Here is a 22,847-nt window from a genome sequence, read left to right as displayed (position 1 = left end):
TTCTCCCGGAGGACACAATGCAGGTCACTTCCTGCCCATCTTGGACTGCCTTGGGATTGCTGTCTGCTCACTACTGTCCACAGCCTCCCAGAGAGTGGGCGGGAGCCAGCGCGCTCTGGTTTATGCAGTGCCCTGGTGCTTGAGAATCACTCACAGACTCCTTGGATTGTCTGAGATCGGAGCTGGGCCCCTCTGCAGGAGCTCCAAGAGACAGGGCCCCTTGATGCTCCCCTGTTTCTCCCCATGCCCAGACCCTTCTGGGCACAGCCTGGTACTGGAAAGGCATCTGCAGAGTGAAAGCGAAAGAATGGGGCCAGTCTCTGCCCTACAGAGGAAGAAGGAGGTGTTAACTGAGGGGATGAGATGTTAGCAGGTGGGAAGACAGGTGTCAACACAGGTGTTCAGGGAACCAGATGACAAAAGTCAGATCAAGACCTTCCTGGGGCTCACATCTCAGAGTAAAAAGTCAGGTTGTGTCCTTTGTCCCCTCCCTTACCTCACCTTCTATCCTCTTTCTCCCCATCTCCTGGCTCCAGTCTCCCTGGTCACTTCATAGTACCAGAGACCTATGAGCATATTCCTGCCTCAGGGCCTTTGCACTGGCTGTCTGGAAAGCTTTTTCTCCCAACATCCCTGTGACTTGCTTCCTTCAAATCACTCAGGTCTTTATTTAAAAGTGCCACATCAGAGAGGCCTTCCCCGCCACCCCAATTAAAACTTCAATACCCCCAGCCTTAATGCCCTGTTCCCTGATTTCTTTCATTGGCATTCATTACCATTTAACATACTATATAATTTACTTACTTATCCTTTTATCGTCTCCTGGGATTAGAATAGCACTGCCAATATAAATAGACTGCAAGTCCAATGTGTAATTTAAAATTTTTAAAATTTCTAGTAGCCACACTAAAAAAAAGTTAAAAAGAACAGATGACATTAGTGAAATGTATTTTACTCAACCCAGGGCATCCAAAATAGTATCATTTCAATATACTAAATGGCACCAAATAGTATCATTTCAACATGTCACCAAATTAAAAAAAAAAAAAATTCTGACGGGTTATCTTTCTGTCACACTGAATCTTTGAAGTGTAGGGTGTTTCTTATACTCAGAGTCCCATTGGGTTTGGACTCCTTATTTCAAGTGCCTGATAGTTACAGGGTGCTATTTATATTTAAGTTTAATTAAAGTAGAAGAAGGGGGCTGGGGTTGTAGCTCAATGGCAGAGCACTTGCCTAGTGTGTGTGATTTTCAGCACCACATATAAATAAACTGATAAATAAAATAAAGGTCCTACTACAATTTTTTAAAATATTTTTTAAAATAATAAAATAGAAGAAAATAAATATTCCCATTCTTTGGATCTACTTGTCACATCTCAAGTGTCCAGTAGCCCCAGATGGCAGAAGCTCCTGTGTCGGACAGCCTGGGACTAGAATGCACCCTGCTTCTGAAGGCAGGAACCTATGACCTTGACAGTTGCTACCTTGTAAATGCATAGAGCTGTGCCTGGTTCCCCAAGCCTGGCCAATTATGGAATTATTGAATGGATGGATGGATGGATGGATTATTGAATGGATGGATGGATGGACTATTGAATGGATGGATTATTGGATGGATGGATGGATGGGTGGATTATTGGATGGATGGATGGATGGATGGATGGATTATTGAATGGATGGATGGATGGATTATTGGATGGATGGATGGGTGGATTATTGGATGGATGGATGGATGGATGGATTATTGAATGGATGGATGGATTATTGAATGGATGGATGGATGGATTACTGGATGGATGGGTGGATGGATGGATTATTGAATGGATGGATGAATGGATGGATTATTGGATGGATGGATGGATTATTGAATGGATGGATGGATTATTGGATGGATGGATGGATGGATGGATGGACGGATGGATGGATGGGTAAATGGATGAGTAGAGGTGGATGAATGGAAGCCACCTCTATTGACCTATTTTGCAGAAATGCAAAAGAGGTAAAAAGAGGTGAAGGAAGGTGAGGGTCCTGCCTGGGGGTTTGGAGTGGGGCTGGGGGCACCAAGGATGGAGCCCCATTGATGGGACGTCACCCTCCTTCTCGCCCCTGCAGACCATGGCAGCCGTGACCCTGTCGGTGCCCGGACGGAAGGCGCCCCCCAGGCCGGGCCCTGTGCCCGAGGCGGCCCAGCCTTTCCTGTTCGCGCCCCGCGGGCCGAGCGCGGGCAGCGGGCCTGGCGCGGGCAGCGCCCCGCAGGTGGAGTGGACCGCGCGGCGCCTGGTGTGGGTGCCCTCGGAGCTGCACGGGTTCGAGGCGGCCGCGCTGCGCGATGAGGGCGAGGAGGAGGCCGAGGTGGAGCTGGCCGAGAGCGGGCGGCGCCTGCGGCTGCCGCGGGACCAGATCCAGCGCATGAACCCGCCCAAGTTCAGCAAGGCCGAGGACATGGCCGAGCTGACCTGCCTCAACGAGGCGTCCGTCCTGCACAACCTCCGCGAGCGCTACTACTCGGGCCTCATCTACGTGAGTGGCCGCGCGAGGGCCGTGTCCCGGGGAGGGGGCGCAGGGTGTCAAGGTCCCCACCTGCATTGATGTCTGTCCTCCAGGTCCTGCGACTGTGCCTTCCCCAGGCCAAACACTAGCAGGACAGCCACTGGGGTGTCCAGATGGTAGATCCCCTGGGTTATAATAATAATGACGGGAACCAAAGAGTATAGAAAACTCCATGCTCCCGGTTAATCTCCCTCAGAGAAAAACTAGCCTACTATCACCCCATGTTATATAAGAGGTAACTGTGAGGCAACCCAGAGGGTTATAGCATTGAAAACTAACCTCTATTAAGTATTTGCTAAGCACGCTTCTACGCTTTCTAAAGTACATTGTCTCAAAAAAATTTAACAATCATAAAGCATTTGGTCCCCATTTTACAGATAAAGAAACTGAGGCACAGAGAGGCCAAGTTCCTTGACCAAGGGCATCCAATTAAACCTGGAAGTCAGGAATGGTCTGGGTCCAGGCTTGAGAGTGAGATGGGACTGACTCTAGTGAGGTTGATTGTGGTGTCTGTCCACCTCTGTGCTCATCCTTTAATGTCTGTCTCACTATTTAAGCTTTACAGCAAACAGAAGGTGGAGGGCAGCAGGCTTAGTCCTGCTTCATGTTGGAATCCTCTGGGGAGTTCTTAGAAACTCAGACTATTTAAATCTGGGTGTGTGACTTTTTTTTTTTTTAATAAGTTTCCAGGGAGGTTCTAGTGGGGTGATTAGTTCATTCATCATAGGGGCAAACAGGATCAGAGAGCGTGACAAGGAATGTCCACAATTATAATGAAACATAAAAATAATGACTGGCTAGCAAATATTTATCAAGCACTTACGAAGTGCCAAGCTCGGTTCTGAGCGCTGTGTGTGTTATCAGCTGTCCTCTAGGGCAGGGTCCGTTGACACCACCTGATGTTCAGGAATGTTAACTGCTCTGGGCCTGGATCACAGGGCTGTGGAGGAAGCATTCCTGGATTCGAACCCAGAGCCACGCTCTGAACACCAGCCTAGAGTGCCAGGGAATCTCAGCCTGGCCCCTGCCCTTCCCTGTCCAGGGCCACTAGGCACAAGATGAGGGTGTTCTGAGGATGTTTGATTCCCATTTGGAGACTGGGGCCCTGGAGGAGCTGTCGCTGGCATGGGGGTGGCTGTGGGGCTTGACTCAAGGGCTCTCTGGCCCTGGTGGAGCTGGCACCCCCTCCAGACTCCTTGCCCCAGGGGAGAGGACTGTGCCCAGGGCACTGCTGAGGCCCCGGAGGTCAGAGTGGCACCCCAAACATTTGGCCACTGTTTTTTTGAGTGAACGCTCTGAACCCTCACAGCCACCTCGTGGGGTCTTTGCTGTCATCTGTGTTCTTCAGATGAAGCCTCACGGGGGGAGCGGGGGAAGTCCTCGAACAAACCCCACAGCTGGGAACTCTGCAGTTGGATCTGAACCCAGGTCAGGAACCCAGACCCCAGGTCCGAGCCGCTGCACTAGGAAGATTATCAGTTAGTTCAGTGGGAAAACTGTAAGCCTGAGCAGGGGCTGTGGCTAGAGAGCCAGAAAGTTGGGTCTGGAAGGTGGTTCCAGAAGTCCAGCGGGAAGCGAGGGGCCCTGATAATGATCACTAGTGCGGAGCGAGCACCCGCTTCCTGGGTCAGCGGGGTCCAAACTTCTTTCCCATACAATCTCGTTGCCCCACCGCCATCTACAGGAAGCCATGAGGCTGGGATTGTCACCTCCGTCTCCTCATAGCCTGGAGGGGGAGGCCATGGACCCAGGAGGGGCTGGTCACATGTGGAGCGAGCTGTGTTCCTGGGTCCACGCTGGGTCCTGTGAGTGCCACACAAGCTTGCACGTGGCTCACCCTGTGTGGGAAGTGCTTTTCCTGTCCCCAGTAAATGAGGACAGGGACACCCACAAAGGCTGCTTGCTCGGCAGGGTCAGCAGAGACTCAGCTCCACCCTTCTCGTCTTAGGACGGTGCTTAATACACACCTGTGGTCCAGCTGGTGGAAGGGAGAGTGTGGCCTGGTGGCAGGTGGGTTCCCAGGGCTCCAGGAGCCCTTGATGCAGGGGTGCGGGGGAGGCCGTTTAAGGAGCTCCCCGAGTCTCTGGAATACACCTCAGGCCATTTCGCCCTCAGAATCCTTTGAGGTGACGGGTTAAAAGCCCCATTTCCTAGGGCTGCATACTGAGGCTTAACGAAGGTGAATCTGGGCTGGGGAGGTGACTCAGGGGCAGAGCGCTTGCCTAGCACGCGGAAGGCTCAGGGGTTAATCCCCAGCTCTGCAAAGCAACAGAAAAAGAAAAAAAGGCAAATCTGTCCTGCAAAGTCCCCCAGAGCTAGAAAACCCCTCCTCTGGTTTCCAACGCAGGATGGAGTGGCTTCCAGGAGCCAGCCCTTGGTCCCCAGAGGGACAGGTAATGTGAGAGGCCCAGAGCCCATATTTGGAGTGTCGAGGGCCCTGCCTCCGCCTGGCTGGGTTTTATTCATTATCTCTAATCCCTTGGCCTTTGTAATGAGGCGATTGTCTCCTTGGTTTCTCGGGAGGAAACTGAGACTGTGGGGAAAGTTGCAGGCTGAGGAGGGGAGCAGGCTGCCTCCGGAGCCCAGGAGCTGGGTGGCCCTTCCAGACCCTTCCACCGGGCTCCCCCAGCCGTGCCCTGGCAATTCGGATGTCCTGACCCTCCCGAGGTGCAACGGCCTCTACCCCGTCCCCTGGCCTTGTTGGTCAACTCGGGTTTCCATCCTGGGTGTTGCCCCGGGAGCCAGGTGTGGCTGGCAGGAGGGGGCTGGCGCAGGGGTGGGTTCCCCAGCCAGCCAGGAGTAGGGGCCGGGCGCCGGCAGCCATGAGATACCCACCCAGGGAATGCGGTCCGGCCACCCCACCCTGGAGAGCCAGCCGAGAGCTCCCCGAGAGCCTTACAGGCGCGGAGAGCAGACACCCAGCAAACCGGTTGTGCTGCTCCTGGCTGCCACCCACCCGTCCTCCCTCCGTTAGAAGGTTGGCACCTAGGAGTCGGGCAGCCTGTGGTGGCCACACCCTACCCTGCTTGAGAAGCCCCAGTTGTCCGGGAGTTCAAAGCAGCTCTGCTGCGAACCGGCTAAGTAACAGCCAGCCAGTTAACTAGCTAAGTGCGAGACTAACTGGCTGAGTGGCTGACGGTTCAATGGTTAGTTAAGATGATAGGCAGCAATTCTGCTTGCCTGATACCTATTAGTTTCTTAGATTGTGACAAAGTCCCAAATCTGGGCCTAACAGTGCATAGATAGAGCTCAGGGTGCCCAACTCAGTGCAGGGTACACACTTGTAATCCCAGAGACTTGGGAGGCTGAGGCAGGAGGATCATAAGTTTGAGCCAGCCTCAGCAATTTAGTGAGGCCCTAAGCAGCTTAGCACGACTGTTTGGGGGGGGGCGGGGAAGAACACAAACCTGCATTTCCACCAACAGTCACCTAAGCAGACAGGTCATCTGATGGCCGTAGGGAGCACAGACGGGTTCCTGTTGTGTTTCCCTGCGGCAGGTGCCGTGGTGCTGAGGGGAACCTGTAAACCTGGCTCTCCCAGCCCAGTGCAGGCTGCAGCTCCTCTCCCCAAACCTCTGCCCCCTGCCTCCCTCATAACACCTGGGAGATGGCCCCACGTCTGTGCACCAAGAGCTGCGTGGGAATCCGGAGTTGAGCGTGCACTCGGGTCCCTCGTGGTCTTCTGCTGCTACAGAAGTGCTTCAGGGGGACCCTGCACACGGTCCCTTCCTGCATGTCTCAGGCTGTGACCCAAGTCTGACTGGCTGCAAAGCCCATTTCCTCTCCCATGGGGACCCTTGATCTGCACAGCACCTTTATGTAATTTGGGAAGCTTCTTTCATGTCATTAGCCTGAAGATGTTTATAACAGACATTCAGATCTACATTGTCCTGGTATAGACAGGCCTTGTCCAGATGCCCTCGTGCAGTGCACAACCTGCCCAGCTGTACCCAGTGGTCTTGTGCTGCTCTCAGCCTCTTGCTGAGGCCCTCTTCCTTCCTGCCTGCTATAGACATACTCCGGCCTCTTCTGTGTGGTCATCAACCCATACAAGCAGCTTCCCATCTACACGGAGGCCATTGTGGAGATGTATCGGGGCAAGAAGCGCCATGAGGTGCCACCCCATGTGTATGCAGTGACAGAGGGGGCCTACCGAAGCATGCTCCAAGGTGAGTGTGGGCTGGGGCTTCAGGCTGGAGCGACAGCTCGTCACTGGGTGCTCTCAGGAGCCGGGGCTGAACCCCAGCTGGGCATTTCCGACTCTTGGCGGTTTCTTGGGGAACCGGAGGGAACACAAATGGAGGCCTGGGCAGGCCAGGCGCTGGGTCCTTCCACACAGCCCTGCTGTGTTCCCCTTCTTTTAGCCATGTTGTTTGGAAACCAATTGTGTCTGGCTTCTATAGGAATTTCCCTTGAGAGATGGTAATTCCTAGAGTGTCCATTCATTGGACATCGGGGGCTGAATTTCAGACCTGCTGTACGTTGTCATGGGGTGAAATGTAACCTTTAGACAGATGACAGCACAAGGCTGCTGTGTACAGCTGGTCAAGTTGTGCACTTCCAAGGGCAGCCTAAGGATGGGTCCCATGACAACATGGAGCAGTCGGGTCAAGTTACAGAATTAGTGTACATGGCGCACTTCTTATATATCACCTATTTTAGTAAATATTTAGTACATAGTAAGTATATATTAGACACATAAAATTTTACCTCTGATTACATCAAATGACATGATAGCAAACAGCACTGTGTGTGGTGGACGTATTGTATTGATACGCTGCATTTCTACTGTGTGTTTTAATAATACACGCACGTCATCTAATGTGGTGGTCCCCGTAGCGGGGACAGCATTGGCTACTCCCCCTCCCCACCACCTGCTGAGTCAGACGTTCTGGGGCTCTGGGGACACCCAGCAATGGGCATGTGCTGCGGGTCCCGGTGCCTGCTTCATGCTGAGGGTTGGAGAATCACGGGTGCAGGGTGCCTGGAAGGTGCCTCTGAGTGTGTGAGAGTGTCCTTCCAGGTGATGGGTTCAGGCTCACGTGACCCAGCTGTGTGTGGTGACAGCCAGCCGCGTCTAGCCATGTAACGTAACTTTGTTCCTTATTTGCTTTCCTCATAATCCCGAGCTATTGTCACCTGCCAGCTATTGTGATATCTGAGGGATAAACAGCCGAGTCGGGTGAGCCCGCACGCCCGCATCTTTCCCAGATCTGTTTCTCCGGGAGCCTGCCTGGACCCGCGTGTGGTTGGCTCTGGGTGCGGGCTGCGATTTCCAGTTGTCTTTCTGATTCTGTTTCTAGTCAACTCCCTGTGGTCTGAGGGCAGCCGGGGTTCGCTCTGGATCCCCACCAGCCCGTGCAGTGTGTCGTGGTGCAGAGGCCCTTTCTGTCTTGAGACGGTCACGGGCGGGGTGTTCCGCTGTGGTGCGTGAGGCTGGCGGCCCACGGTGCCCAGCTGCTCCACGGGGCCCTGGTTCAGCTCTGACCTCCTGATCTTCGTCCTGCCCGTCTGTCTGTTTTTGTGCAAGGGATGTTGACGTCCCCCACTGGAATAGTGGCTTCAGCTGTTTCTCCTGGCAGTCCTCCGTTTGTATGTCGCTGGGTTACATCATTAGCCTCCGGTACCCGCTGTCTCTCATTTCTAGATGGGGACACTGAGGCCCGGAGCAGTGCAGCCACTCTGGGGTGACACCGGTGGGTGGGTGGCTGGGCGCTGGGTCTCTGTGTCCTGCTGTAAGGTCTCGTTCCCTGCTGGGCGTGTTGAGGACAATCTCTCTGAGCTCTGACTGCCTCCCTGGGCTGCTGCTTCACGTCCCCTTTGTCAGACGGGGAATTGGAGGCACAGAGCCGCTGAGCGGCTGGTCCCAGGCCACACAGAGAACCAGCCAGGTCTCAACGCTGTGTCCCTATGACACCCGAACCAGGCTGCTCGCCCCGAGGTCCTGCTGGGTGCAGCTCATCCTCTGGCTTAACCCCCCCACCCCGGCCCCCCCTTAAAACCCCCTCAATGAGGCTCAAAACCCAGCTGCCCCCTCCCGCCTCGCCCCCCCCCCCCCCCCCCCCCCGCCTCTTCTGTCTCTCCACCCCTCGGCTCAGCGCCTCCTGCAGGGCCTGGGGCTGTGTCCTCCGCCCGCCCGCAGTGCTGCCCCTGTCTGAAAGGTCCCCTCTTGTGAGCTGGCCTGCTGTGTCCCCATGCCGTCCCCTCCGACCCCAGCTTCGGGCCTGGCTCTGTCCACCTGAGGAGCCAAACGCGTCTTTGGTGTTGGTTCCCGAGCTGCAGCTCCACGACAGCAGACACCGTCCTGTCCCCGAGTCCTAGGCGGCTGCATTTTAGCAGGTCATCCTTTGCGTGGGAATGATTCTGCAGGGCCCAGGTGGGCAGATGGGGCTGAAGTTCAAGACTTCATTCTGTGTCTTTGAGTCTCTGAAGCCCAGATGAAGTGGCGCACAATAGGGACTCAAATCGTGATTATGATCTGTTCAGGTGGGGTTTGTGGTCTCCGTTTCCAGGTGAGGAAACCAAGGCACAGAGAGGGCAGCTGCTTTCCCAGGGTCACACAGCAAGCAAGAGGTTTAGTCAGGGAGGGATATTAGAATCCAGGAGTGTCGTGCAACAGAACCCAATCATTTCCTTACCCTTTGGAAATGATTTTAAAATGCATAAGGGACCAGAGGGTCCTGTGGGAGAGCCCCTCCCACATGACATGCTCCCCTTCTTTCCTCTACAGACCGAGAGGATCAGTCCATTCTCTGCACGTGAGTAATCTGGAAGGACTTCCTGGAGGAAGAGGGTCCCGGCTGGGCATGGTTCTCTTTGCAGCGGGCAGGGCAGGGGCTACCTGGCCCCCTTACCCAGCCCTGTGCTTCCCCATGTTCCCCCACAGCGGGGAGTCTGGAGCCGGGAAGACAGAAAATACCAAGAAGGTCATCCAATACCTGGCCCACGTGGCATCATCGCCGAAGGGCCGGAAGGAGCCTGGCGTCCCCGTAAGCCATCCAGCCTCGGGACACCCCAGGCCTGGCCACCAGCATCGTCCCCTCTGTCCTGGGTTTTGCTCCCCACACACTGCCTGCCTCCCTCACTGAGCTGCCGTCTCCTGCCCCCCCCCCAGGGCGCCCGAGCACCTACTGCGTGCCTGAGTACCTACTGTGTGCCTGAAGCACCTACTGTGTGCCTGAGCACCTACTGTATGCCTACAGCACCTACTGTGTGCCTGAGCACCTACTGTGTGCTGCAGTGGTGCTGGGAGTGAGGCGGGGCCATACACAGATGGCCCCGAATGGCACCCGGCACTCTGAGCCCGACTATGGTGTCCATGTGCCTGGGCTTGGGGTCTGCATGGCTGCCTGTGCTGCTCCCACTTCCCACATCTCTGTCCTGTGACTCAGCAGCCCTGAAGCAGGGCCTCTGTCTCCCCGAGGTAACCATGAGAAACCCCAGGCAGGGGCGGGTGAATCCTGCTCGCACCCTGGAGTGGGATCACACCCGCGCCTGTGGCCCCGCCCCGTGCCATCCCGCTCCACACACCTGGTTCCTCTGCCCCCTGGCCCTGCCTCTGCCCAAGGCCACCTGTTCACCTGTGTGTCTGTCCACGTTCCATGTGCTGTGTCCTGGTCCATGTCTCGTGTCCCGTGACTTCCTCAGGCCTCCGCCAGCACCGTGTCTTATGTGAGTAGCAGAGAACTGCCTCCAGTCTTGCTACCCCTAATGTGCCCTGGCCACCTAGCCCATGGTCATCTGATAGAGAGGGTCCAAGAGTGATCGCACCAGCCAAGGACTGCGCACAGTAGGACTGCACTTATCAATCCTACTGTGTGCACGCCAAGGCCCATGCTGTCATTTGGTGCAACCCTACTGTGTAGACACTGCCCTCTGCTGCTGTTTTCAGTGGCCCTACTGTGTGCATGTACCCGGGCCCCATGCTAACATGGATAGCCCAGATACCAATGTACCTCTTATTGCTGATCCACTGTGTGTCTAGAGGTGGCGGTGACACTGCCTCCACACACACAGAGCTGGCGGCTGAGCGAGGGAGGCGGATTCCCGTATTGAATGCTCATGTGCCAAGCCACATGTCCATTTCGCTTTGCATATATTTTTTCACTCTTCAAAACCATCCACCAGCTGAGACCATTTCATCCAACTCAAGCACGATGTAGACTGAGAAGACACACGTGGGCTTCTGTTTACTGAGCACCTACTATGTGCCAGGTCTAACACTGAGGGTCAGGAGGGAAAGTCAGCGTAAGGGTCCTGCCATGGAGCAGGCTTGTTGGGGAAGGAACCCACCCCTTCCGGAATGCCTGCTTTGTGCCGGATGGTTTGAAGAGCTTTACCTGGATGGTGTAGACTTATTCTCTAAGTGACACCTGGACGCATATGCAGCACCACCAGGACAAAATCAGACAGGGTGGAAGTCCCCTCTCCTCCTCGCAGTCCCGAGTGGCTTGCGCGGCTGACAGCTTGGTGTGTGACCTGGCAGTCTTTTCCATGTTTACCAACATGTGTGTATCTGTAGAAATAAGAGTCTTGTTTCCTGGTGTTTCTCCCTCGACTTATTTTGAATTAATGGATCGCCTGTGGGCGTTGCTCTCCGGCTTGTTTTTTGCTCTTTGGCTCCATCTCCCCTCGGGACGTCTTGGAGGCGCTTCGCGGTTGCCCTCGTGATAGAAGGAGCAGCAGGACCCGGATGTGGGGGGCGGGCATGACCCCCCGCAGGAGGGCCCCTCCCACACCGACCCTCAGCCCGCTAGACGCACCGCCCTGGCTGGGCCGCCTGGTCCCCTGTCCCTGACGCCCATGTCCCACGCCGGCAGGGGGAGCTGGAGCGGCAGCTTCTTCAGGCCAACCCCATCCTGGAGGCCTTTGGCAACGCCAAGACAGTGAAGAACGACAACTCCTCCCGATTTGTGAGTGCTGGGGACGGCTGGGCGCCAGGGGTACGGGCGCTGGGCACCTGGGGTGGGGCCAGACGGGTGGGCTTGCTGAAGGAGGAGGCTGGGCCTGGACCCCAGGTCTGAGGGAGGAGGCTGGGTCTGGACCTTGAATTCTCCAGGGAACCCTTCCCTGGGAACGCACACTTGGGATGGGATTCGGTATCAGTGGAGAGGAAGTCAGAGGCACTCCTGCTCTGGTGGGTGTGGGGTGGGGTCCCTTGGGGTCTGAGGGGTAAAAGACCCTCTCTGAAGCTCCCATGTCGTCCCTCCCAGGGAAAATTCATCCGCATCAACTTTGACGTTGCTGGGTACATCGTGGGCGCCAACATCGAGACCTGTATCCTCTCACAGCCCTGAAGGGTGCCCCGGGAGGACCTGGGGTGGCCAAGGAAGGTGGCCCTTTGAATGTGGCAGACTCCAGTGCAGGGCTGCCACCCCCCACTTCCCGAGCTCAAATGCAGTGTCTCTGGCTCCTAGGCAGCAGGGTGTGGGTGGCTGCTGGTTTTGCAGGTGCTGGGCTAGGGGTCCTCGTGCCCACCCACCTCCAGTGATTGACTGGAAGGATCCCCAGACTCAGATGCAGAGCCTGGCTGTGGCTCACCACAGTGAAGAGGTGCCGAGCGAAGTCAGGAGGGGGAGATGGCTCTGAGGGCCAAATCCAGGGAAGCCAGCTAGAGCTTCCAGAACCCTCTCTCAGTGGAGACACTCAAGATGTCTCCTGTGGTGAGGTATGATAACTGCGATGGATGTTGTCCAGCCTCAGAGTCTTGGGGTGCAGGGTTGTTATGGGGGCTAGTCACATGGCCTCCCTGCCTAGCATGTGCCAAAATCCCCAACTCCTAGAAGGATGGCAGGTGTTCAGTGCAGACCACACAGATGCCCAAAACATCCAGTCCCAGTGAGCCCCTCCTCAGTTAGGGAATGCCAGGGACCCTCCCAGAATCTGGGTTCCCAGCGCCAGCCCACCTAGCCAGCGGGCCTTACAGGGAGAGGCCTCGGGCTGCCCTGTCACGCTGCCCTGTCACGCTGCCCTGCACGGCTGGCATGCAGTGCTCAAAGGAATTTCCAGGATGAGACACCAGCCCTCCAGGAGGCCAGAAGGAAGAGAAAGGGACTCACACCTCCTGGCTTACATCCTACTCTGTGGCTTTGCGGCTGCACCTTGGCCACTCCATTTGCACACCTTCTGCCTCAGTGTCTCCTTCTGCCTCAAGGGGCTTGGAGGACTGTGTGAGTCACAGCTTAGCGAGGGAGCCCACCGCATAGAAAAAGCCATCGTTGCCAGCCATTCATGACTACAGTAGTTAGCCATGTCCTGAGGGGTGATAATTGATTGACAACCATACAGCAATAACGCCACCAACTGTTAATAAGAAGCCACGTCCCCACCTTCAGGCTGGCTCCCTGCACCTGGGGAAAGGGTCTCTGCTCAGGCCAGAAGGACCAGGGGTCTCAGCTCTTGGGCCCAGCTGCCTTTGAGACCAGTGACAGGTACGTGGGCTCTTGCTCACAGGCCCAGTAACCACCCGGGCCAGTCAGAGGGGTGTCAGGGTGGCCCATGGGTGGGGGCTTGGGCTGGAATCCTCACCCCAGTGGTGCTGCTGTCATCCCCTCTCAGCAGGAGGAAGCCAAGGCTTGGGGTGATCGTGATCCGGGTCCCCATTCCTCCAGGGGCCCTTCCCCCACCCCTCCCATCCACCTCAAGCAGATTACCTACCATCTTCACCCACTTTTGGAAAAGAGACCTCATGATTTGATCTTGGGCAAAATATGGGCTCCATGGTCCTGTGTTTTATTTTGCTCTAAGGTGTCCTGCCATTATTTATTGTGTAAACATGTCACATGACTTAGAAGGAAAGAACACGTGAGGGACACCGTCTAGTGGGCTGAGGGAGCTCACAGTCCCAACGTCTAGGTGGGAAGACTGAGGCTGGCCGGGAGCTGACACCCTGCTTGCCTTTGGGTAATGGTGAGCCAGGTGCTGTTCTGGGTGCTTCCTGTTTGGCAGGTCATTTTCTCTGGCGGCAGCTCACTCAGAGGTGGTATTTTTAAGCCCCTTGAGCAGATAAGGAAACTGAGGCTTGAGTGCTTAGGTGACATGCCCAAGTCCACTTACCCAGTTAGTGGCACAGTCACTAGCCGGGCTGCAGGTGACTCCACAGCTTTGCAGGGGTATGTGGGCTGGGGGACCCCTGTCTTGGCCTGGCAACACCCAGGGCTCCTGGGCTCCCTCCTCTCTCTCTGGCTCCTTGACTCGCCTCCCCCGAGACCTGCTGGAGAAGTCCCGCGCCATCCGCCAGGCCAAGGACGAGTGCAGCTTCCACATCTTCTACCAGCTGCTCGGGGGCGCTGGGGAGCAGCTCAAGGGTCAGCGCACCCCCAGCCCTGCCCAGCCCTGCCCTGCCCTGCGCTGCTCACAGGGAGGGGTGGGAGCCGCATTGGGGGCCCGGGGAGGAAGGAGCAGGACGCTCCCGTGCGGCTCTTGCGTTGTGTTGGGTCCTCGGTGGATTCTGCTGCCCTCTGGTTCCAGCTCTCTCCTGACTCTTGCTCCCGTCCTGTCCTGGCTCGTGGCTCCGCTGCCTCCTGGCCCCTGCTCCTCCTGGCTGTGTGGCCCCCTGGCTCCTGCTCACACTTCTGACGCTGCGGGCTCCGCTGGCTGTGGCTCCTCTGCCCCTGCTCACACAGCCAGGGTTACCCGGTGACTCCGGCTCTGCTGTGGCTCCGGCTGCCTCTTGCCTCCTGATGGTCCTGGTGTGTGCCCCTCTCGGCTGCTGCCAGCGCCCCCATCCCGCTCCTGCAGCCACACCCCCGCTTCTGCGGCCACGCCCCCTCCGCGCCTGTCCCCCACTGCCTGTCCCCCACTGCCTGGCGGCTCCTTCCCATTTCTGCTCATTCACCCTGTAGCTAGCTTGTGCTTCCTCTTGCTCCTGCTGCCACATGGCCCCTCATCACTCAGGGCCACTCTCTGTGGCTTCTGAAGCCACACGTCCTCTGGTGCTGGTGCTCACCTCCCATGGCCTCTGTAACTCTCATTCCTAGCCCCAACGCACCTGCTAGGGATAGCTCCTGCCTGATCAGGAGCACACAGGAGGTGTCTAATGTGTGCTAACACCAGCTCCATGCCCAGCGCTTTCTGCCAAACCTGTGAGGGAAGGACCCTGTCCATGCAACAGAGGGGAGGGCCTGGTCCCAGTCCACCATCAGGGGACCTGACTGTGGCTGACCCCTGACCTCCTCCTTCTCCTTCCCCCTGCAGCCGACCTCCTCCTGGAGCCCTGCTCCAACTACCGCTTCCTGACCAATGGGCCGTCATCCTCTCCGGGCCAGGAGCGGGAGCTGTTCCAGGAGACGCTGGAGTCCCTCCGGGTCCTGGGATTTGCCCCTGAGGAGATCACCTGTGAGTGAGCCCTGAGCCGCGGCGAAGGCTGGGGCAGAGGTGGGGGGTGGGGGGCCGGCTGGGGCAGGTCATCCGCCTGGGCTCATGTGCTGAAGCATTTATCAAGTGTAGGCCCTGGGGCCACGGACCCTGCCTTGGGGAGACTGACGGGCAGATAAATAAGGGTTTCTGTGGTCCGCTAGAAGGTGATGAGGGCATGGAGGAAAACAGACCGGGGGCGGAGAGGAGGGGCTGTGTCACACGGGGCTCAGGAAGACGCATGGAGATGGGGGTGTTTGAGCAACGAAGGAGGTGAGGAGGTGACCATCAGAGAGGCTGGGGAAGGGTAGAGGAAGCAGCCTGTGCCAAGGTCCTGGGGAAGGAAAGTGGCACACTGGAGGCCCTGGAACTCCTGGATTCAGTCCAGCGAGTCACAGGCAGGTGAGGTGATGGCGCCGGTAGGGCCTTAAATGCTGGCCTCAGGGTTGGGGCTTGTGCTGGGGCTGCTGGGGCGCCCTGGGGACTCTGGGAGCAGGGACAGGATGAGGGCAGCTCTAGGAGAGGAAAGACGCCTTGGTGGCATGTGAGGACACACGAGTGGAGGGGTGGGGGCAACCTGGGACGCTGGCTGGGGTCTGCGGGCGGTCTGGGCGGGGGTGCTGGCAAAGCCCCCACCTTTTTCAGTGAGTGGTTTGTCCCGCCCGCGACTCTGCATGTTGTGTGTTTGTCTGCTCCACCTGCTGTGACACAGAAATCGAGGCTCTCGCTGTTCCCAGACGTCTGGGACCCGGGGGACCCCGGGCAGATTGGTTCCGTTTTCTACCTCTGCCCTGGCTGGCTTCTGGCAGCCACTGGCAATCTCAGGTTTTCCTTGGCCTGTGGAACCCTCACCCCGTCCGTCCGTCTCTGCTGTCGTGTTCACGTGGGGTTCTCCAGGAGTGTGTGTGTCCAAGATCTCCCTTCAAAGGACGGGGGTCACCCCGCAACCTCTTCTTAACTAAGTACGTCTCAGTGACCTTATTTCCATAAAGGTCAGTTCTGAGGACCTGGGGTTGGGCTTCCACACATCTTTTGTGTGTTTGGGGGTGTGGATCCTGTCGATCCATGGCCCCAGGTGGGGAGATGGACTCCAGTGTTTTCAAGGTGGCCTAAGGTCTTGTGTCGGCTGAACACTGAGTCTTTAGCAGAGCTGGCGAGGAAGATTCTCCTCTGGTCCCTGGCACTGTAGGAAGGAGCTGTTGTTGCTCGGGGTGGCAACGGGAGGTATGGAGTGCCGCTTGGCCCTCTACCTAGGCGGAACAGCTCGGCCTCTTTGGTCATATTGACACAGCCCTCCCCCACCCCGCCAGAGTTTCCAGCCGGGTTGTGTAAGGCCCCAGCAGGCCTGTCCCAGCAGCTGGGCAGCTGGAAGACATGTCCAGCCCCAGCCGCATCCTGCAGGTCCTGGCTGACCCCTCCTGCCACCCCCTGCAGTGCAATGAGCACAGCCAGCAGCTCTGATTTCTGCATTTCCAAAGCAAAAATTTTGGAGTAACTTGTGCCTTCAAGAGACATGGCCAGAATGAGGCCAAAGGTCAACTGAGAAATCCAAGTGTCCTCCAGCCCTGGCCCTAGTTTCCCACCTGTCTCCTTCAGAAGTGCTTCAGACACATAAGAAGACGTGTACAGCTGTACCCCCATGTCCATGGCGTTCCAGCTCTCCCACGGGATGCCTGGGACCCTCACATAAAGTGGCACTGTGTTTTTATACCCATAGTCCCCGCCCACATGCTTTGAATCACCTCCAAATGACTTGCAATACCTAATATCAAAGAAAATGCTATGCAGATAGTTGTCACATTGTGTCACTTAGGATTAAGTGATAGGGAGAGTCTTTACGTGTTCAGTACAGATGACACATTTTCTCATGTTTGGTCCGAGCCTGGCCGAGTGCGCAGATGCGGGACGCGTTGGCCGCTGTGCTCTCTTTCAGTAGGGAGGTGCTCTCTGCCCCAGGCTGGCGTTGGCCGTGCTGCTGATAAAAACCCGATGCTGTCGTCTACTGGGTTTTAAAGCTGGTTGTTCTAGGAGGGTGCCTGGCTCCCTGGCCTCCCACTGGGTCCCCAGGACTTTCAGAGGCAGGCACTACAGATTAGCGCTTGGCGCAGCCGCCTGGCAGCTGACCCAGCTTGGTCTGGTCTGGTTTTCTTGGTCTGGTCTTGGTCTGGTCTTCTTGGTGTGGTCTTGGTCCGGTTGTGGTCTGGTCGTGGCACTGGTGGCAGAGGCTCCACCTGTGTGTGGGGGGGCGTGATTCTGCAAGAAGTGGACCTCAGACCTTTCCCTAACCTCGTAACACTTCACGGCGTTTCCATTCTGTTGCTGTTGGAGTTACAAAGATGAAACCGGAAGGTGGAGCACAGCCTTGCCGAGGAGGTCTGGTTGGTCCCCGTGAGCACATCTGTAGGGCCAGTTCTGAGAGGTGAAGTGGAATCCAAGGGGACAGGGAAGGTTTTGTTTGTATCCAGCTTAATTTTTCTTTTTGGAAGCATTGGGGATTGAACCCGGGGTGCTCTACCACCGAGTCCTTGTCTGCTTTTTATTCTGGCTAAGTTGCTGAGGCTGGCCTTGAACCTGTCTGTGATCCTACCTCGGCCTCCCAAGTTGCTGGGGTCCTAAGTCTGCGCCACTGCATCTGGCAGCTTAAAAAATTCTGATAACTTTATTTCAGATACAATTTATCATACCATTTATTTCTTTAAAGGGTACAACTTGGTGGCTTTAGTACAGTCACAGCCTTGTGTGCTGTTACTGTGATCATTCTGGAACATTTTCAGCAGCTGAGAAGACCTTTCACACCCCTTTGCCAACACCCCAGGTTCCTGCCCTGGTCCCACCAACCACAGACCTGCTTCCTGCCTCTGTGGATTTGCCCACTCGGAGCCCTCATGTCAGTGAGATGGTGCCACTTGGGTCCTTGTCTGGCTTCCCTCATGCAGTGTGGTGTGTTCAAGGGTCCACGCTGTAGCACGCGGCGTGCTTCAGTCCTCCTTTTTGCAGATTAGTCAGACTTCATCTCTTTACTATGGAAAGTGTCAGACAGGTGTACAAGCAGGGTGGAAGGAACCCGTCACCGCTCCAGCAGTTGTGGCCTCTCTGTCACCGCCCTGCCTACCTCCCAACTTGTTTTTATTGTAGGGAGCTACCGTGCTGCCATCCATAAGATGGTGCTAGTTTCCAGTTACCCCAGGAGCGCCTGTTGTCCCCCATCCCTGCCAGCAACCATGGTGGGAAGCCATTTGGCTTTGGCCAGTGTAGCCGGTGGATAGAGCCATGCTACAGTTTTATTTCGTGCTTCCCTTGAAAGGAGTGCAGCCAATCACCTTTTGATAGATGCTGCTTCTGACAGAAGAGGAGACGGAGGGTCAGGGCAGTGGGTGCCTGCTCCAGGGCTCACCTTAATTCAAGAGGAGGGGACAGAGTTGTGGAAGAATCCAAAGTCAGGCCATGATCCATTTGCCGAGAAGCAGATGGATACCTCAGTGTCACCCATAGGCCGTCCAGGCGGAAAGCATTTGGGGCCAATCAAGGCAGGGCCTCCTCCACCCCACATCAGGTCCTGTCTTTCCCTGCCAGTCCTCAGCACCAAGTGTGCCAGGCCCAGAGATTGTGCTTGGGACACAGGGAGGCATGGTAGCCTCTCATGTGAGCCAGGCTCAATGTCACCAGCCCTCATGGTCCCCCTACCAGGGCTTGTGTGTGATCAGAGCTCTGAAGTCCTCAGCGAGAGCTGACCACCCCGTCCTCAGGGCGTCACCTTTGCCCAGGCACTTGACAAAAACACAGATTCCTGAGCTGACCTCACAGGCCATTTTCAAGGCCACCAGGGAAACCTGAGTCAGGACGGGTCCTAGCTGATGTTCAGGAGTTCGTCGGGCGAGACGGGACAGGTGATGGGGACGGGTCTGGGTTGAGGGCATGTCCTTATTGATCTTTTGAGATGCATTCCGAGAGGAGTTATCACTGGGGGTGAAGTGATACCCTCTCTGGGGTTTGCTTTAACGTATTCCTGCAAAAACCATCATAACTAGCCAGAAAGAGGAGATGGGGGCAAGGATGGCCAACCTGTGGATCTGTAAAAATTGGGCTTTGGAGCCTGAGGGGTCACAGAATCTTCTAGGAAGTTCTCATAGAAAGAAGTTAAATAGCCCACATGTACACGGGACTGGGCCTGCAGCTGCCTCACCAGAGAATCCAGGGAAAGGTGGAGTGTGGCTGTGGCTCTTCCTTAAGGGGACTTTGTTCTGTGTTCTGAGTGATGTTGCACTGATAGTTATAATCACCCCATCAGCGGTTCCCACAGGAAGCTCCTGGGGTTGTTGACAGGCCTTGCTCTAGGGACATACACAGGTTTTCTGGCTCACCTAAATTTTGGGATGTGCAGGGTTCAACAGCTTCCCTTGGGAGCTTTTTGAACCTGTACCCTGCAACCCCAGGAGGTGACAGGAAGCTGGAATATTCAGCAGTCATGATTGTGGAACCCTTCCTCAAGGTTGGCATTCCGTGGGACGCACATTGAGAAACAGGTTTCCCTGGCTCAGAATGGGCCTTGGCAGTACTGGGCAGGAATGTGAGTCCAAGGCAGGCCTCAATCAGAGGGTCCCAGTCTGCAGAGGAGACAGATTTAGAGAGAGGGAGTCTCTATCCAGGGGCCTCAGGGCTACAATAGGGGCATCCCAGGCTCAGGAGCCACCACACGGGCCAGAGGACACCCGCTGGCCCAGGGCAGTGTCTGTCTCCTGCCAACCTGTGCTCATGCCCTCATCCATTTGCATATTGATTGATTTGTGATTGATTCCTTCCACACACACTGCCTGGGCCTCCCCAGGAGCTGCATCCTGTCCTGGACCTGCTGGGGGAGGAGGCCTCAGACCAGCCTGGCACTCTGACCCCAGGGAGCCCGAGGTGGAGTGGTGGTGTCACATTCCTCTGATACTCCTGCCTGTGGCCCTTCCTAGGTGTGATGGTGATGCTCACGGTAGTCCCTGGGGTGCACCCCCATTTTACAGCTTAGAGGATCAAGGCCCAGATGAGGGAAGGGGCTGCCCATCACATAGGGGTCAAGGGCATGGACTCCAAGTCTCAGCTCCCCTCCTTACTTTGAATGGCAAATATTGTCAGTTTCTTATTTTTTAAAACTATTTATTTTATTTTTTATTTATTTATTTTTTTTTAATTAAAAAAATTGTATTTACTTAGAAGCATTCAGAATGTCAACAAAACAGCTGCAACTTTTTTTTTTTGCAATTACAGAGTGGTATTCAGTTAACAGAACAACAATTATTTCGTATAAGCTGCATCAGAGACAACTGAAGATGAAAAACTACCGTCCCCGTATATAACTAATTTGTGCTGTGCACCAACAAGAACCTGCTTTAAATTTCCACGCCAATTTACAACCCCCATACTGTACCAGGCAAGGTTAGTGGCTATTGAAAATACCACCAGGACAGGGCTATCTAAAGACACATTCGGTAGTGTGTTAACTATACAAAAAAAGACACTGTACAGTTTAAAAACAAATCTTACACAGCCTTACATTTCAATTTTTTTCTTTAAAAGGAGTGAGTTGTGTACAGGGGGGTTAAATGCTTTATAGACAAGAAAAAAAAAACTGCGCTAGAACCAACTTATTCATCATCATCATCTTCCTCTTCCTCCTCATCCTCTTCATCTTCCTCATCTTCCTCCTCTTCCTTCTTTTTCTTGCTTTTTTCAGCCTTGACAACTCCCTTTTTTGCTGCATCAGGTTTTCCTTTAGCTCTGTAGGCAGCAATATCCTTTTCGTATTTTTCCTTCAGCTTGGCAGCTTTCTTTTCATAAGGCTGCTTACCATCTGCAGCAGTGTTAGTCCACATCTCTCCCAGTTTCTTTGCAACATCACCAATGGATAGGCCAGGATGTTCTCCCTTGATTTTGGGGCGATACTCAGAACAGAACAAGAAGAAGGCCGACGGAGGCCTCTTGGGTGCATTGGGATCCTTGAACTTCTTTTTTGTTTCCCCTTTAGGAGGGATATAGGTTTTCATTTCTCTTTCATAACGGGCCTTGTCCGCCTTTGCCATGTCTTCAAATTTTCCTTTCTCTTTAGCAGACATGGTCTTCCACCTCTCTGAGCACTTCTTAGAAAACTCTGAGAAGTTGACTGAAGCATCTGGGTGCTTCTTCTTGTGCTCCTCCCGGCAAGTTTGCACAAAGAATGCATATGATGACATTTTGCCTCTCGGCTTCTTAGGATCTCCTTTGCCCATGTTTAGTTATTTTTCCTCAGCGAGGCACAGAGTCGCCCAGTGCCCGTCCGGCTCTCACTTGCCCCGGCGCTGTCTCTATGGAGCTCAATGTACTGCAATGGCTGTCAAAACTATTTTTTTTAATATTTCTTAGTTGTAGATGAACACAATGCATTTATTTTTATGTGGTGCTGAGGATCGAACCCAGGGCCTCACACATGCGAGGCGGGTGCTCTACCACTGAGCCACAGCCCCAGCCCCTCAGTATCTCATTTTTCCGAGCCTCATTTTCCTCATCTGAGAGCAGGACTATAACAGTCTCCTGAGTCCTTTGGATTTGGGGACTCCGATTGTTCCAGACATCCCCATGCACCTTCTTTTGCTAGGCATGATTCCAGGCACTGGGGACATACCTGAGACCCAGACCCACCCTCTCCCGACCCTGCTGTTGGTCTTCAGGTGGAACAGCATGGAGCTAGAGACAGCTCCGTCCTCGCCACCTGTGCCCCTGCCCAGTGGTGTCCCCGGAGGACTCAGTTTTCTCATCTGTGAATTGGAAATGGCGAAGACCCCAGATGGCAGAGCTGGCCACTGAGCACATGCCTGTTACACACAGGAGGACACAAGGCCTGTCCTCTCTGTCCCCAGGCTGGCTGAGACCAGAGCTTATGCCCTGCCCCTGCCTGGCCCCAGCATTCCCCCTCGTCTCCCCTCATAGGCGGTTTCCCTCAGAAGTGGCCCTGGGAGTCCCTCATGAGGTGGCAGGGCTGCCTCATCCTGTCCCTCCTCCTGTGCATCCAGGTGCCTGCTGGCCCGTCCCTGCTGCAGGGCTACTCCACCTGCCGGCCTGTGTTCTCCAAATACCTCAGCCCTGGAGAGACCAGGGCCTGGGGCTGGATGGGAGGAGGCCCTGTTAGCATTCCTGGGGCCCTCACCTGTCCCTGTCCACTCAGCCCCCATCTCTGAGAGGGCAGCTAGAAGACACTGCCCAGTGGGGGAAACTGAGGCCCAGGAGGCCACCCAGATTTCCACAGCCACATGGCGAACTCCGCTGGTCAACAGTGAGCCCCATTTGGTCAGCTCTCTGCTGTGTATCGTTAATCTGTTGATTCGTTAGGCTCAAGGTGGACTTTGCCAGAAATCTGCAGGAGAAAACTAACGGGCCCAGACAGACGGAGCCCTGCCCTGTGGGGTGTTCAGACTAGCAGGAGCATCGAGGGACCCAAATGAGTTAAAATTGGACCTGCCAAAGGGTGGAGAGGTGTCGGCATCTGGCCCCGCAGGAGGCAACACTTGGCTAAGTCCTGTGCTTGGGCAGAAATAACCAGATGCAGATGGTACAGGGATGGCGTCTGCCTGGCGGCAGCTGTCTGGGCAAAGGCCCAGGGGCAAGAGTGAGTGTGTTGGTGGAGCTGGGAGAAGGCTGCCCGGCTGATAGAGCTGGATCAAGGTGGTGGGCTGGAGGGGCTGGAGGGGCTGGAGGGCTGGGAACCCAGTGCCATGGACCCTGACGCCAGAAGCAGGGGCGCTGCAGAAAGAACTGTTCCCCCCCAACAGGCCAGTGGAAGTTCATTTGTGAAAACACTTATAGAGTGCTTACTGAATACAGAGGGCAGGTTTGGGGGTAGATGGGAAGTATGGAAGGTCGTTTCCACAAGGAATTAGGGTCTCCCTGGAGATACAGAAGCTAACATTTGTTACACACCCTTCAGA

General features: G+C 55.5%; 2 protein-coding genes and 1 non-coding gene across 5 annotated transcripts in view; 1 reads left to right on the top strand and 2 right to left on the bottom strand.

Moving 5' to 3' along the window:
- Myh14 (myosin heavy chain 14) overlaps positions 1-22,847 on the top strand; it is a 73,852-nt gene that overhangs the window by 2,860 nt on the left and 48,145 nt on the right. For 2 of the 3 annotated variants that reach the window (XM_046466227.2, XM_046466226.2), the window contains exons 2-10: positions 2,116-2,523; positions 6,566-6,722; positions 9,284-9,311; positions 9,440-9,542; positions 10,201-10,224; positions 11,373-11,465; positions 11,766-11,829; positions 13,761-13,859; positions 14,749-14,889. In XM_046466227.2, the coding sequence (XP_046322183.1) occupies positions 2,119-2,523; positions 6,566-6,722; positions 9,284-9,311; positions 9,440-9,542; positions 10,201-10,224; positions 11,373-11,465; positions 11,766-11,829; positions 13,761-13,859; positions 14,749-14,889 (1,114 nt within the window). In that variant the 5' untranslated portion in view covers positions 2,116-2,118. Of the gene's footprint in view, positions 1-2,115; positions 2,524-6,565; positions 6,723-9,283; positions 9,312-9,439; positions 9,543-10,200; positions 10,225-11,372; positions 11,466-11,765; positions 11,830-13,760; positions 13,860-14,748; positions 14,890-22,847 lie in introns of those variants that run through there. The other variant, XM_046466225.2, reaches the window with a different exon arrangement.
- Positions 20,385-21,254, bottom strand: LOC124107916 (high mobility group protein B1-like). Its single transcript, XM_046466228.2, has one exon. It carries the CDS (start codon positions 21,153-21,155, stop codon positions 20,535-20,537), a length of 621 nt encoding a protein of 206 aa, XP_046322184.1. The 5' UTR covers positions 21,156-21,254; the 3' UTR covers positions 20,385-20,534.
- Positions 21,318-21,390, bottom strand: Trnaa-cgc (transfer RNA alanine (anticodon CGC)). Its single transcript has one exon. It is a non-coding gene; the product is annotated as a tRNA-Ala (tRNA).

Source organism: Marmota monax, unplaced genomic scaffold, assembly GCF_021218885.2.
Source record: "Marmota monax isolate L192 unplaced genomic scaffold, Marmota_monax_Labrador192_F-V1.1 WCK01_AAM20220418_F8-fsc00160, whole genome shotgun sequence".
In the NCBI taxonomy this organism is placed as follows: domain Eukaryota; kingdom Metazoa; phylum Chordata; class Mammalia; order Rodentia; family Sciuridae; genus Marmota; species Marmota monax.
The sequence above is the reverse complement of the archived record's forward strand: the minus strand, read 5'-3'. Positions and strand labels throughout refer to the sequence as shown.